Here is a 14,587-nt window from a genome sequence, read left to right on the forward strand (position 1 = left end):
AGAGGCAGAAGGGCTCTGGGCACAAGCGGTGCTCACTCTGTCGCCCAGGCTAGAGCGAAGTGGTGGGATCTCGGCTTACTGCAACCTCTGCCTCCTGGGTTCAAGCGATCCTCCTGTCTCAGCATCCTGAGTTTCTAGGATTACGGGCTTGTGCTACCACGCCCGGCTAATTTTTGTATTTTCAGTAGAGACGGGGTTTCACCACGTTGGACAGGCTGGTCTCAAACTCCTGACCTTGTAATCCGCCCGCCTCAGCTGCCCAAACTGCATGCGTGAGCTACCATGCCTGGGCAAGCGGTGCTTTGGTGGAAATTCAAAGGCACTCCTACATCCCCGGGGGCGCCAAAAGGGACTTGGCTGCTGCCAGCCCCTCGACAAACTCCTCTGGTCCAGGAGACACAGTCAACCCGCCCCTCCCATTCATAGGGGTGTGGTTTCCAGCACTTAGGACATTCTACACAGCTTTTCCAACAGGACCCCTCCCCACACAAACCCCAAGGACCCTTTCATAAACCAGGTGATAATTTCTGGAAAGTGACATTTCTTAATTTCAGGAATTGTTCCAATTAGTTCAACAACAACAACAAAAAAAGGCAATTATCTAATTCCAGTAAAACTTAATGGGGCCCTTCCCACCCCTGACCAATGGTTGGTGCGAAATGTAATTTGACTTAAATTGTCTAAGGCTGTGGAAGTGTAAAATGTTCAGGAAGGGTGGGAGGCATTACCCCTTGTGGGAGCCATATTTTTCTAGGAGGCATTTTGATCAAGATAGGACTCCGGGGTTATTGGTTTGAAGGTTATTGAGAGTGCAAGAATGGGGGAGATGAAGGCCACGCGGCCCCAGTTCCGCCAGGGCGGAGGCAAAGCAGGGCGCTGAGTCTCCCAATGGGGTTCTAGTCCGGGGTTCTAGCCAGGATGGCACGACCTGGGGCAGCTTGGAGGGCTCTCTGGACCCAGTGTCGGGTCTGTAAGTGGAGACCCCGGGGAGCACCTGGGGGGAGTGGTTTCTCGTCGGCTGAGAGCCTCGCCCACAAACTGTAGTCGGCATCTACACCGAAGTTGGCCTGTCTCGGATATTCCTTTTCTCCTCCCCTTACGCCACCTCCCCGCCTAATTCATCAACTGCTGAAACATCTGCCTGGCTGAAACGTCTTCTCGCCGCGCACTGGGGGCTGTCCCCAGGTGTTGGTCTTTGTGCCGAGAAAACTTTGCGAGGAGGCCAGGGCACTGGACAAAGAGCGGGCGAGGGAGGGCGTTTGCCAGCGGGAGGGGTGCGCCGGGCGGTGCGCGCACTTCCCGGGGCTCAGTTCTGGACCTGGTGGCACGCAGTGGCCGCAGCCCGGCCCCTCTAGGCCAGGAGTGGCAGCTCCAGGGAGCTGAATAAAACCAGGCGGGAGAAGCCCAGGCCAGCTCCTGGACGTTGGAGTTGGTGGGAGGAGGCGAGCAGAGGCGCGGAGCAAAGCTGTCAAACTGAGCGCGGAGCCGGGCGCGGGGCGGGGGAGGGGAGGGGACGGGAGGGAGGGGCGGGCGGGAGCCGGGAGGGAGCGAGCGGGCTCGCCGTGCCTGAGCAACCCCCGCCTGTCGCTGCCGCTGCCGCCGCCGCCGGCCCGGACTCGCCCGGAGCGCAAGGGTGTCTGTCTGCCCAGCTGCGTGCGGTGTACCGAGGCTCCGGTGTCCACCGCTGCGCCCTCCAACCCCTGCTGCTCGCGCCGGCCCGCGTGTGTCCCGGCGGGCGCGAACCCACCATGCAGCTGCAGTTCCGGAGCTGGATGCTGGCCGCGCTCACGCTGCTCGTGGTCTTCCTCATCTTCGCAGACATCTCGGAGATTGAAGAAGAAATCGGGTAAATAGCTGCGCCCGGGCCCCTGCCCGGAGCCCCGGCGGGATCTCGCCCTCCTTCCGCACTCTCCACCTCCCGGACCCCTTTGTGTGCGCCGCGCCCCCCTGTAGCGCCGCTGGAGAGGCGGAGACGGTCTGCCAGAAGGTGGCAGGGACAGGGGCCCGGGACGGTTTCGGGCGCGGAGCCTGGGGGCGCGGCTGCGGCGGGGTGTCCCCGGGCGGGGTTCGCGGGAGGCCCCCAGCTGGCCCGCGTCGGGAAGCGGACTCACCCACCCTACCCCCCAGGCCTGGCACGTCCGAGCGCAGTGTTGCCGGGGTCGAGGGAGGGCGCCGGGGAGTGTCTCCGGCGGGCGGAGGGGCCGAGAGTGGAGGGAGGCAGGAGTTTCTTTGTCTCCAGCACGGCCGCTTTCTCGCCTTGGCAAAGTGGGCAGGGGGCGCGCGGGGATCTCTGAGCTGGGGGAGGGGTTCCCCGGGCCGGGGTGGAGGACTCGGGCTCTGCCCGGGCTCCGGGGAAGCGGAATGTCCCCTGCACAGACAGGCAGGCACACAGGAGCCCGGCGCAGGGGCTGGCATCGCTAGAGAAGGGCTCGTATCGCCGGGCTGAGACCCTCGCGCTCGCCTGGCTTTGGGTGTCCAACGGAGCCACAGCAACCCCAGCGACCCTGGGTTCCTGTGCGCTCGCGGCGCGGAGACCCAGACATTTCAGGAAAGTCCCTACCGCCGCCTTCCGGGCCCTCAGGCGGGCGATCTGGCCGTTTTTCCTCCCTACCTCGCCAGAGGTGGGGCGGGACCCCAGCCCAGACCCTCCCAGCTCCAGACCTCCTGGAGCGCGCGTTTGAGGCGCGTGACGCACCCGTGGTGGGTCCGGGAGGCTGAGACTCGCGCCCCGCCATGCAGCCTTCGGCTCGCCAGGCCGGGCCCCTCTCCGGAACCTCCAAAGGGCGGTGGACTGCAGGGGGGGAGGAAGCCGGGGGTCTGAGGCCCGAGGAGAGCTTCCTGGCCCTGGGCAGGGGAAGGTGAGGTCTCGGAGAGGGCAGAAGGTCTCTTCCTCCGTGGGATTTGTGCCCGGCCGGGCGCTCTTCTCCAGTCCCGCGCCGCGTGCGCCCCGCCTTTGTCCCATGTGTGATTCCATTTGTTATCTGAGCTTGCTGAGGGTCCGCCACGCTGTCAGTCAGTCCCTCAAATGGGAGATGCCAGTCCAGGGCCCAGGATGCTGAGGTCCCCAAGGACCAAAACTTGGGACAAGTGCCACTTCCTGCTCTTTCTCCCTGCCTCTGCCCATCTCCCCGAATTCCCTCTGTGAACTCCACTGGGCTTCCTGAACCCCTCTCCCCGCCTCTTTCTCTCATTCTCGGTTTCGCAAAGAGCTCTGAAAACTTTCACAAATGCTGTGCAGTTAATACACAACGTGCCGCCATCTCCCACAGAGAGATAAATATGCCACTTTTCATAGTGTTCGCCTCAGAAACGTGGATCGGAAGGAAATCAGGCAAGTCACGTCTTAGGGTGATGGAAGATGCCGTGAGAAAGGCCCTCTGGGCTCTTCGGTTTCTTCCGGATGTGGGCTCTGCCTGGCCCGGATCACTTGCTAACCTTTGCTGCTTTGGGAGGGAAGATCCGGCGCTAACCGTTGTTCTGCTGTAAAAACAAGTGCTGTGCTCCTCCAGGCACCCTAGGTCATCCATTTACTGAATTCTTAGCAAATACCTTCCATATGCTGGGGACTTTTAATTTTTAAAATGCAATCAGGAGATCATTTTGCACATAATATTGCACTTTCTTGCCAAATGCACCGAAGCCTGTGCTCCGCGCCATCAGATTGTTCCCATGTATGTACATACCCCTGGGACCTGTTTCACTTGGGGGCTCCCTACTTCTTTTTATCCTGTCTCTGCTGGGTTGATCCTAGGGGGAAAAAAAAAGTCAAACAAGTCCAATATGTCATCTCTTGTGCCATCTTCCTTCCCTCTCTTTCCTCTTGCCCCAGGCTGACCACTGGCTTGACCAGTCCTGAGACACCCCCTCTCTCTGGCTGATGCAGCTGCCTTAGACCAACACTGCACGTGCCATTCCTGGGAGGGATACTCCAGCTCTATCCACAGTCAGCCCCACACATTTAATCCTGGGGAATGGAGACGTATTTTGAGATTCACCATGGCTGGAGTAGGAAAGACACGGGGCAGAGCATGGGAATCCCAGCAGCACCTTCTGTCTGCTTACAAGTGAAGGCTTTTCTCTTTTCTTTTCTTTTCTTTTTTTGAGACGGAATCTCACTCTGCTGCCCATGCTGGAGTGCAGTGGCATATTCTCAGCTCACTGCAACCTCCGCCTTCTGGGTTCAAGCAATTCTCCTATCTCTGCCCCCTGAGAAGCTGGGATTACAAGCACATGCCACAACACCAGGCTAATTTTTGTATTTTTGTAGAGATGGAGTTTCACCATGTTGGCCAGGCTGGTCTGGAACTCCTGACCTCAGGTGATCTGCCCTCCTTGGTCTCCCAAAGTGTTGGGATTACAGGCGTGAGCCACCACGCCTGGCACAAGTGAGATTTTAACACACAGCCACTAAATTCACTGTTGGAATTACCCCAACTTTGAGCAGCTGGGCTCAGCGCCCGATAAGAGCATTGGCACAGTGGCCAGTGAGGGGCATCAAGAGGGCTCTGCCTTCCTCACCATATGCCTTCTTGGAGACCTGGAGTCATACTCAAGCACACGAGGCTGCTGCACCAGCCCTGCCCCTCCATCCCCAATTTGCTCTGGACCTGTACCAGGGAGGATTATAGGTGATCTCCCAGTGCCGGCCCCTGGGAGAAAGCGGTGGCTCTAGAAGGATGGCTGTTTCTGGAAAGTAATGAACAGCGGGACCTTGTGATCTGCTAGGAAGGAAGGAAAGATGGAAGGAACCTCTTTGGGGGGTAACTTTTTCAAGAATTAAGGAATGAAAAAAAAGTGAAAGAAGAAAGTCAATTACATGGGCATTATCTGGAGGAATAAAACTGAGATTTGCTTTTCTGAAGCTTTTGATTCTGTTTCTTATAAAATGAGGCTTTTAATGTGGTGGTCTCAGAGGTCCTGTCCTGCCTGAAAAATTATACACCACAGAGTGAGGGGCAGGGCTTTCTTTGAGGGGAGTTTTCTGAGACACACATCTCTTTTCCTTAGTGATTATTTTCAAAAGTTTCATTTCTGACTTGCTTGCTGTCATTCAGCTGGAGCTGAATAAGAAAACAAAATGTAGAAAGATAAGTTCTCTGCGAAGCGGCTAGAGAATCCTGCCTGGTAGCCAACTTGAATTCAAATTCCAAGTCAGAAATTGGGTGGAGCTTTGGTAAAACAGCTCCTGATCAATTCATGCACCCTCCCAAGTTTTAGGTCCAATTCGACCAAGGTGCAACCTAACATCTTCTTCGATTGATTGTTCCTTGGGCTTTAATCTGAGTGTAACTTCCGCTAGGGGATTGTGAGGCACAGCTGTCTTGCCCACCATGGAGTCCATGGAACTTCGCACAGAGAAGGTATTCAATGAACGAATATTGGATGAATATCTTTCCTGAGTCTGGCACAGTGGTGGGCACACACACAGCATCCTTGGGCAAGGTTGAAACTCACTGAGCTGGCTGGGAACAATGGCTCATTCCTGTAATCCCAGCACTTTGGGAGGCTGATGCAGGCAAATCACTTGTAGTCAGGAGTTTGAGACCAGCCTGGCCAGCATGGTGAAACCACATCTCTACTAAAAATACAAAAATAAGCCAGGCATGGTGGCTGGTGCCTGTAATCTCAGCTACTCTGGAGGCTGAGGCAGGAGAATTGCTTGAACCCTGGGAGGAAGAGGTTGCAGTGAGCCGAGATTGCACTACTGCACTCCAGCCTAGGCCATAGAGCGAGACTCCATCTCAAAAAAATAAAAAAGGAAGAAAGAAACTCACAGAACCTTGGGACAGGAAGAGAGCCTAAGGCTTCCCCTATAGAAACCTTTCCTTTTGATCAATCAGGGTAAATTTGATGCTGAGAAGTAACATCACTAATCTGAGATCACACCCTGGCTGGTTAAGGGCAGGACAGGCTTGCACAAGTCCCTCTTTTGTAACCCAATGCCCTAATCCTCATGTTCGTTCCTCTAACCATAAAGGAATGACAGAAATCTTGTTAAAGAGAAGGTGAATAACTAGTAATGATAACAATAGCAATTATGACCGTGGTGAAGGTGATGACGGGGGCTAGCATTTGCCGAGTGCTTGCTAAGGGCCAAGAGCTATTCCAAGTGCTTTCTAGGCATTAACACATTCTAGCCTGGTGGCAATCCAGTGGTCACCTACCAGTGGCACTGTCTGTAGAGCTCTGTGTGCCAGATGCCATGCTAACTGCTTTGAAGCATGTTCACTGGATCCTCACCAGAACTCTCTAAAGTAGGTACCATTGCTACCCCCGGTTTATTGATGAAGAAGTATACCCTACTGATAAACGTGTGATAAAGCAGCTCTATGGAAGGCTGAAGTCCATGCTTGCTCTCCACCATCATGCTAGACTGCCTTGTCCTCTGAGTTATTTCTTTTACCCTGAGCTAATATTAGGGAATACATCCGAAGACTAACTCATCCCCCGCGGTTCTTCTAAAGGCCCAGAGTTTTCCTCAGAGCCTGGTCTGGCCTTAGTAGTTTCTCCATCAGTCACTTACAAAGAGAGAAGGTGAATGAGGAGGAAGAGAGGAGGAGTCTGGGCACATCTCCCTAAAATGGCCCTCTCGTCCAGTTAGGTTCAGTGCCTTGCTGGAGGACAGAATGGCATTAAATGACTGACTTCCCAAACTGCTCTGCAAGCATGAAGCTCTCAGCTCTGTCCAAGGCTTTCCCGGCACCTTCTGGTTACTACTGGAGGAATGTGGAGGGACCCAGCTCTGCTTCCAGCCTGTCACACAAGGTCACCTGCATGGGGATGGGCACTCCAGACTCTCAGGTGGAGGCTGGGGCTAACGTGACAGGAGAAGGGAAAGCTCCTGTCCCATTGCAAACCTGATTCTAATGTCAATGGAAAGAGCCTGCCTTGATACTACATGCTGTATGTGTGGGCATTTAGGTGTCTGGAGCAGGGGAGATAGTAAAGGTATTTAACAGCTGGTCCCTCTCAGGCACCAACCTGTTAGAATGGACATCTGACCCATCAGAACTGATGCCGTCCAGCACACCGTGGCCAGGGGTCCTAGTGCACTCCAGCCAAACACCAGGCCCTGTCTGGGAAAACACTAGACAAGGAGAGCCTAGCTCTGATCATCAACCACGGCGAGATCTGTGAGCAGGCAGCAAGTACTGCCAACAGCCGAGGGTGAGGTGAGGTGAGGTACATCGTTTAGTGGATGAGTGCACGTGGATGCAAAAGAAAATGACCTTGAGCAGCTGCAGTCCAGGCAGTCCGTAAGGAGCACACATGTTTGCTCAGGACGATGATGCCAGGTTTTTTTTAAGCCCGTTCTTCTCCGTAGTCCTGGTATACTTCCCTGAAGTGCAAGCATGACTGGTAGTTAAAACAGGAGAGGAAGAAGGTCTGGTTTTAACTCACTTGCTCCAAGTCCTTGTTGCCAACCGTTCCAAGCATCGAATTTAAATTGTAAATAGATATCTATCTTAGAAACCAATTCACCACTCAGGGCCTCTTCCCCCTGGAAGGCAGGGTTGCTAGGTTTTAAACATGTTTTCAGTTTTACAAATTGGAAATGTTGTAGATTGCAAATTATAAATACTTCGAGAGAGAGGGGATGCTAGAAAGGTTCCCGTTGTTTTTAGCAGGGCATACAAAGCAGTGCATCACCTGGCCTTTGCCTCTGTCTATACCCGGGCTGGGCTACAGTCATTTGTGTTGCTTACAGGTTCCCAAAATGGCCTAGGATTTCATTCCTCTGTGCCTTTGCACATGCTTGCACACACACCGTCCTTCCTGCTGTTGCTCTGCTCCTCCCAGGCCTTTCCTTCCTCTCACTGCTCCGTCTCCTCCTTCCAGGCTAAGGTCTGGTACCTCCTAGATGCCATCCCCTCCCGGGACATCTGGTTGGTTGCCCCTCCTGTGCACACCCTTGGCACTGCATCATGCAGCACCCCATGGAGATACATTTCACAGTTATGTTTATTTTATCCTTTATCCCCAGCCTGGTGATAAGTATATAGTTTAGTAAATGAAGCTCATAACAAATTTTCTGAATGAACAAACTCTGACCGAGGATATGGCAAAAATAAGCATTCAGCCTCTCGGCTCCCAAAAGTACATACGATTCTAACGACAAATAAAAACCCTCCAGTTGATCTGGAAGCCCCAGCTTTTCCTATGTGTCCAGCATGGAAGGCACAGCCTGGTGATGAGCACAAGCTGGCTGTGACGTTATTCACCGTTGCAGCGTGTTTGGGGCCAATGGAAATAAAAGCCTCTTTCGAATTTGTAAGAGCAGGGGATCCAGTGGTGTTTGTCCACTGCCAGTTTAGACAAAAAGCAAAGAGCCAGAGCCCAGATGCCAAGGCTCTGCCAGCTGTTGGTTCTCCAGAGAGCCCTTTCCAGCCCTCCACTGCCCACAGCGCTGCTGAGGCTGGCCCCCACCCACCCCACCTGGAAGGACAGCCAGCCCTGTCATGTGGCACTGAGCACAGACCAGGAATGCAGGGCCAGCTGTTTCCTTGCAAAAGCTGGTCCCCAGGTAGGATGCTGGAAGGTTAGCCTAAGAGACATTGACAAAGTAAGAAACGTGAGGTCAGGTCGGGAGGTGTCATCTCAAAGATTCTCCTTATGAAGCACCGGTCAAGACTCGGGGCAGCTGTGTGGATCCTAGATAAGATCAGAAGCCTCATCTCTCCCTTAGCTGTCTCAAGCAGAAATGAGTTAGAGACAGATGGGAGGACATAGTGAAAATGGCCAGCGGAGGGACAGGAACAGGAAGGCCACCAGCTGGGTGAGTCAGGTGGCTGTCTCCTGCCAGGGCATGGGGACAGGCTCATCTTCTGGAGAGGCACCCCGGGGTGAGGCACTGTCCCCTGTGGCTGGCTGGCTGGCTGCCCCTGGGCTTGCTGACCATCTCTCCAGAGCTGATGCTGGTCCTTAAGCATTGAGATTAGTCACTCTCCTGGGTGGCATCTGGGCTGGTTTTAAATTCTCCCTAGTCTCCTGCAATTCATCATCCGGCTAGGAAGCTGCCCCGTGTCCTGATGGAACCTGTCTGTCCCCGTGTTTTCTCAGCTTGGGCTGAGAAAATGAATGCAAGGAGGGACCAGCTGCAAGCGGGGCGAGCAGTGGCCCCACACGACATGAGTCTGTGTTACACGTTGGCAGCCAAGGTTCCTCCGGACAGTTTCGAGCACTTGGGGTCCCGACTCACTCCCCTGGGAAATCCGGTGTCCCACCTTGCTGTGTGGGTGTGCGGCTGACTTCCCAAACTGCCCCACAAGCATGAAGCTCTCAGCTCTGTCAAAGGGTTTCCCAGTGCCTTTTGGTTATTACCAGAGGAACGCAGAGGGACCCAGCTCTGCTTCCTGGACCTTTTTAAGGTTCCAGGCAACAATTCCTCCTCCAGCTTCTTAGCTGATGGGGAAGGATGAAAGGACCCCTAGGTCAGTGGCTCCTAAATGGTGATCCACAAATGTGTGGTGATCTGAAAGGAGACAAATTAAAAAAAAAAAAAAAAAAAAAAAAAAAAAAAAAAAAAAAAAAAAAAAAAAAAAAGCACAATCTAGCCACGATTATTAATAGTCTCAAGTTGCCAGAAAGAACTCTTCTATATTCTGAGATAATGTTTGTTTTTCCTTTGGGGTACTAAGATGTCCTTTCTTTTATGAAAGAGGGTGATGGTAGTTATTCTCCCTTGGCTGAAGGGGTTGGTAACCTCATGAGTCCCCAACCCCAATGTTCTGGAAATACTATAGGTCCTTGAAATCTGATAGTCCGGGTCCACAAGGTACTCTGAGAAGCTTGCTTCAGGAAATAGCCTCACTCCTCACATATTTTCTTCCCCATGGAGGCTAATGCCAGCAGAGAATAACAACAAAGTCATTTTTTGTCTGTATCTGCTGGGGTCAAAATGGTTTTCTAAACACTCCTCTATATTCACACCTGTAACCCTCACAACAGAAGGAGGTGTGTGTTATTATCATCTCCCTTTTACAGATTAGGAAACTGAGGCACAGAGCAGTTAAATAACACAGTTGGTAAGGTGCAGAGCTAGGATTTGAACCCAGGCTCCAGGGAACAAGGAGAATTCTCCAACGATGATGCCCTAAATGACATCCAGTGAGGAAGAGATGCATGCTCATATTTTCTAGGAATAAGCCTTGGAAGTGCAAAGGTCTATGGGAGAGAGAACCCTGGGATGCAGTGATGCTGAAGGAAACTTGAGGAACAGCATGTTGGATCCCAGGCCATAATGGGACATGACAGCCAAACAGATCAATACAATTTAGCATTGCCAGCTCCAGAACACCTTAATGTGGAATGAGGGCTGGGGCACACGGCTCTGCCTCCACCTCCCCTCCTTTCCTCTCCTCTCACAGCAGCGTCCCCCCACAGAGTCTCATCTAAACGGCTCCAGAGTGCAGCATGTGTATGACCATCTCATTTCCAGGCAGAGATAGACACACTGAGAGAGAAGAGAAAAAAACACAAACGATTAAGGCCTAGAGGAATTTTCTTCTAGGGGAAGACAGAAGGGTTGATGCTGTCAACTTCCCCAGGTCAAGAGGGCCTGACAAGGGAGGGAGGGGTCAGGCTTCATGCAAGGAGCTGGCACATGCCAGAAAGCTCCCTTTCCTACAGTAGCCGCATTCTGCTGAGAGCTCACATGCGTCACCTCACTCAACCTTCCCTTGCACCCTGTTAGCCCATTTGCAGATGAGGAAATGCAGACTCAGAGAGCTCCCAGGACTTGCTAAGGTCACACAGCTAGGAAACACAGAGCTGGGATTCCACCCAGGTTTGCCTGACTCCATGGTCCATCTGGTCTTAGCCACTTTTTTATACTGAGGTTACCTGGCTGCTCACCCCCGTCCCTCCTCCCTCCTGCCCCAGGCCTCTTATACTCTGTCCCATTTTCTGAACCATGCAGAGAATTTGCACAGAGATGCTGGAAACTTTTGAGACTATAGAAAAGACTCATCAATGTCAGACAGCTTCACGAATACAATGGCATCTGTCACCATTGGGCACAACACTTCGGCAGAGGCTGTGGGAGAGGCAGACATACCTGGGTTCTACCCAGGGAGGTACACTGGGCACAGCACTTCAGCAGAGGCTGTGGGAGAGGCAGACATACCTGGGCTCAACCCAGGGAGGTATTAGCGCTTGTCGCTGGGCTTCCCCAGCTCTCATTTTGAAAGCAAGAATATCAGCTGCACATGGAGGAGTGATACCCAGGGTTAATTCACACCTTCTTGGTAAATGCCAGAGTAGCTTAAATAATGAAGGTAGGAGGCATACAGTGTCTGGGAAAGTGAGTGAGTAAATTGATAGGGCAGGTGACTTTAGTTTGCTATTTTCCTGTAAACAGTAAAGGCGCTCCTACTCCATCTCTTGAGGTTCCCAACACTTTGGATTTGACTTTAGGTGGACTCTGGATGATGCCCGGATTGCACCCTGATCAAACCATTTAGTTCCCAGGAGAAGAAAAGAGAAGGGCAAGAGAGAAACTCCCAGTGGCATTCTGTCCTGGCCTGGGCAGGGAGCCTCTCAGGCCAGCTGGACACAACGGCAGCAACGTGCTGACAGAGGGCATCCCAAAGAAAGACCCATGATGGCCCGGCCTCAGTGGTAAAGCCAGTTAAGTCTCCACAGGCCCTTCCGCAACCTGCCAGAACTGCCCACCATAGCTCTGACCTCCAGCAGAGCAACAGAATGACTCACTTAGGTATTCATCACACAGCTCTCCCTGCTGACGACTTGGGGCCCTACTTTTATATAAAAGGACTGACACGTTCTTGCCAGAGCTGGACTCATGGCATACGATTCAGGACACTGGGCCATACCTTTGGAACACCTGGGAGCTACTATTGGAAGATTAAGGCACTAGTCACCAGTGGAACACTTATTACCTGTGTGACCTCAGGCAAGGGACCTCACCTTTCTGAGTCTCAGTTTCCTAATCTGTATAATGGGGTTAATAATACCCAACTCACAGTGTTCTGGATTAAATAAAACACAAATGCTGGGAATGTAAAATGATACATGGAAAACAGTATGATTGTTCCTAAAAAAATTTGACATAGAATTACCATATGATCCAGCAATTCCACTTCTGGGTATGTATTTAAAAGAATTGAAAGCAGGGGCCGCGTGTGGTGGCTCATGCCTGTACTTTGGAATGCTGAAGTGGGCGGATCACCTGAGGTCAGGAGTTTGAGACCAGCCTGGCCAACGTGGTGAAACCCTGTCTCAACTAAAAATACAAAAAAAAAAAAAAATTAGCCAGGCATAGTGGTGCACGCCTGTACTCTCTCAGCTACTTGGGAGGCAGAGGCAGGGAAATCACTTGATTTTCCTCACTGCAACCTCTACCTGAGGTAGAGGAACCTGAGGTAGAGGTTGCAGTGAGCCGAGATTGCCTCACTGTACTACAGCCTGTGTAACAGAATAAGACTCTAACTCAAAAAAAAAAAAAAAAAAAAAAAAAAAAAAAAAAAAAAAAAAAAAAAAAAGAATTAAAAGCAGGGATTCAAACAGATATTTGTACACCCTTGTTCATAGTAGCCTTATTCACAGTAGCTAAAAAAACAAGAAGCAACTCAGGTGTCCATCAATGGGTAAATGAATAAACAATATGGTAGGGTGACTCCCACCTGTAACCCCAGCTCTTAGGGAAGCAGAGGCTGGAGGATAGCTTGAGCCCAGGAGTTTGGACCTGCCTGGGGAATACAGTGAGACCCTGTTTCTTAAAAAACAAAACAGGTATATACATACAGTGGAATATTATTCAGCCTTAAAAAGGAAGGAAATTCTGACACAAGCTATAACGTGGACGAACCTTCAGAATATTGTGCTAAGTGAAATAAGCCAGTGGCAAAAGGACAACTACTATATGGTTCCACTTACAGAAGGCATCTAGAATGGTTAAATTGATAGAAACAGAAAACAGGATGGTGGTGGCCAGGGACTGGGGACGGGGAAGGGGCACGTGTTCAGTGGGTACAAAGTTTCAGTTCTACAAGATGAAAAGGGCTCAGCAGACGGATGGTGATGATAGTTGCAGAATAATATGAATGTCTCAATGCCACTGAACTGTACACTTAAAAATAGTTAGAATGCTAAATTGTATGTTGCATGTATTTTACCACAATTGAAACACACACACACACACACACACACACGCATAAGCAGCCAGAAGAGTTCCTAGCAGGTGCTCGAGACACACGGACTTATTTTAAGAGCTCTTAAACAAAGCAGTATCAGTGTGAGTATTATTTAATTTTAAAAGTAATACAGTCCCAAAAAGCAGATACAGAGGAAATGGAGGGAGAAAAGGGGAGAAGTGTGGCTGTAGACACAGAATCAGAAAAATACAAATCATCACTTGGTTGTATGTTTGGATGCTGAAGCTGGAGGCAACCCAAATACCCAACGTCTGGGATTTAGGATTGTAGAAAGTGCAAGCACACTTTTGTGTGGCCACTCAATTCTTGTGGGCCGGCTATCCATCTAAGTTCAGTGACGGGTCCATAACGTTTCACCAAAGCCTAAGATGCAGTGAGGGTCCAGAGTGATGGGGGAGGGAAGCCAAGACAGCCCAGAGCCCCCTCCCTCCCAGACGCGGCTTCCGGAAGTCCCTTGCTTTACCACCTGCCTAGGGGTGGCCTCTAAACAGTGTTTTTGGCTTAAGGGTGAACCTGAAAAGAAAAGGGTCCAAGATACTGATCCAAGGCTTGGCTCCTGCTGAGCTGGGACGAGGTAGAACACAGCTGGCTCTTCCTTTTTAGGCTCAAGCCCCACGATTCCTCTAATACCACAGGAATGAGCACGTAAGGCAGATTCCAGGAGGCTAGAGATGCCAGAGCCAATTATCAGACTTGACAGAGGATCACGATCACCTCGAGGGCTTCTTAAAAACAGATCGAGGACGCGGCCCAGAGTTTCTGTTGCCGCAGGCCTGGGGCGGGGCCTGAGAATTTGCATCTCTAACAAGTTCCAGGTGATACTGACACTGCTGGCCCATCTCAGGACCACACTTTGAGAACCACAGCCTTGTCACTCGGTGCGGTCCTCAGACCAGCAACATGGACATCACCTGGATGTGTGGGAGAAATGTAGCGTCTCAGGCCCTACGTCGGCCCTAGAGCTGCCGAGTCAGAATCTGCTCAGTAACAAGCCCCAAGTGAATCGTATGCACACTCTGCTGGGGGAGTGACTGGTTTCCCTGACTTCTGTAGAGCCTCAGGCCTAAGCAATGACCTTGACCCATCATACCAGGGAAAGCCTTTCCGTGTAGCTCCCTTGCCCATCACAGAGTCAGCCTAGAGTGACCACCAAATGGATGTCAGAAAAATGAATAATGACTCTTGGCCAGGCACAGTGGCTCATGCCTGTAATCCCAGCACTTTGGGAGGTAGAAGTGGGCGGATCACTTGAGCCCAGGAGTTTGAGACCAGTCTGGGCAACATGGCAAAACCCCATCTCTACAGAAATACAAAAATCAGCTACGTATGGTGGTATGTGCCTGTAATCCCAGCTACTCAGGAGGTTGAAGCAGGAGAATCACTTGAACCCGGTTAGGTGGAGGTTGCAGTGA

The 14,587-nt window shown here is 51.7% G+C and overlaps 1 protein-coding gene across 1 annotated transcript in view; it reads left to right on the top strand.

Moving 5' to 3' along the window:
* The first annotated feature begins 1,521 nt into the window (after nucleotides 1-1,521).
* Nucleotides 1,522-14,587, top strand: part of ST8SIA2 (ST8 alpha-N-acetyl-neuraminide alpha-2,8-sialyltransferase 2) — an 81,242-nt gene continuing 68,176 nt past the window's right edge. Inside the window, exon 1 of the mRNA XM_037734826.1 lies at nucleotides 1,522-1,846. Within this exon, the coding sequence (XP_037590754.1) occupies nucleotides 1,749-1,846 (98 nt within the window). The 5' untranslated portion in view covers nucleotides 1,522-1,748. The remainder of the gene's footprint in view (nucleotides 1,847-14,587) is intronic.

The sequence above is a fragment of the Cebus imitator genome, unplaced genomic scaffold (genome assembly GCF_001604975.1).
Source record: "Cebus imitator isolate Cc_AM_T3 unplaced genomic scaffold, Cebus_imitator-1.0 Scaffold19, whole genome shotgun sequence".
NCBI lineage: Eukaryota > Metazoa > Chordata > Mammalia > Primates > Cebidae > Cebus > Cebus imitator.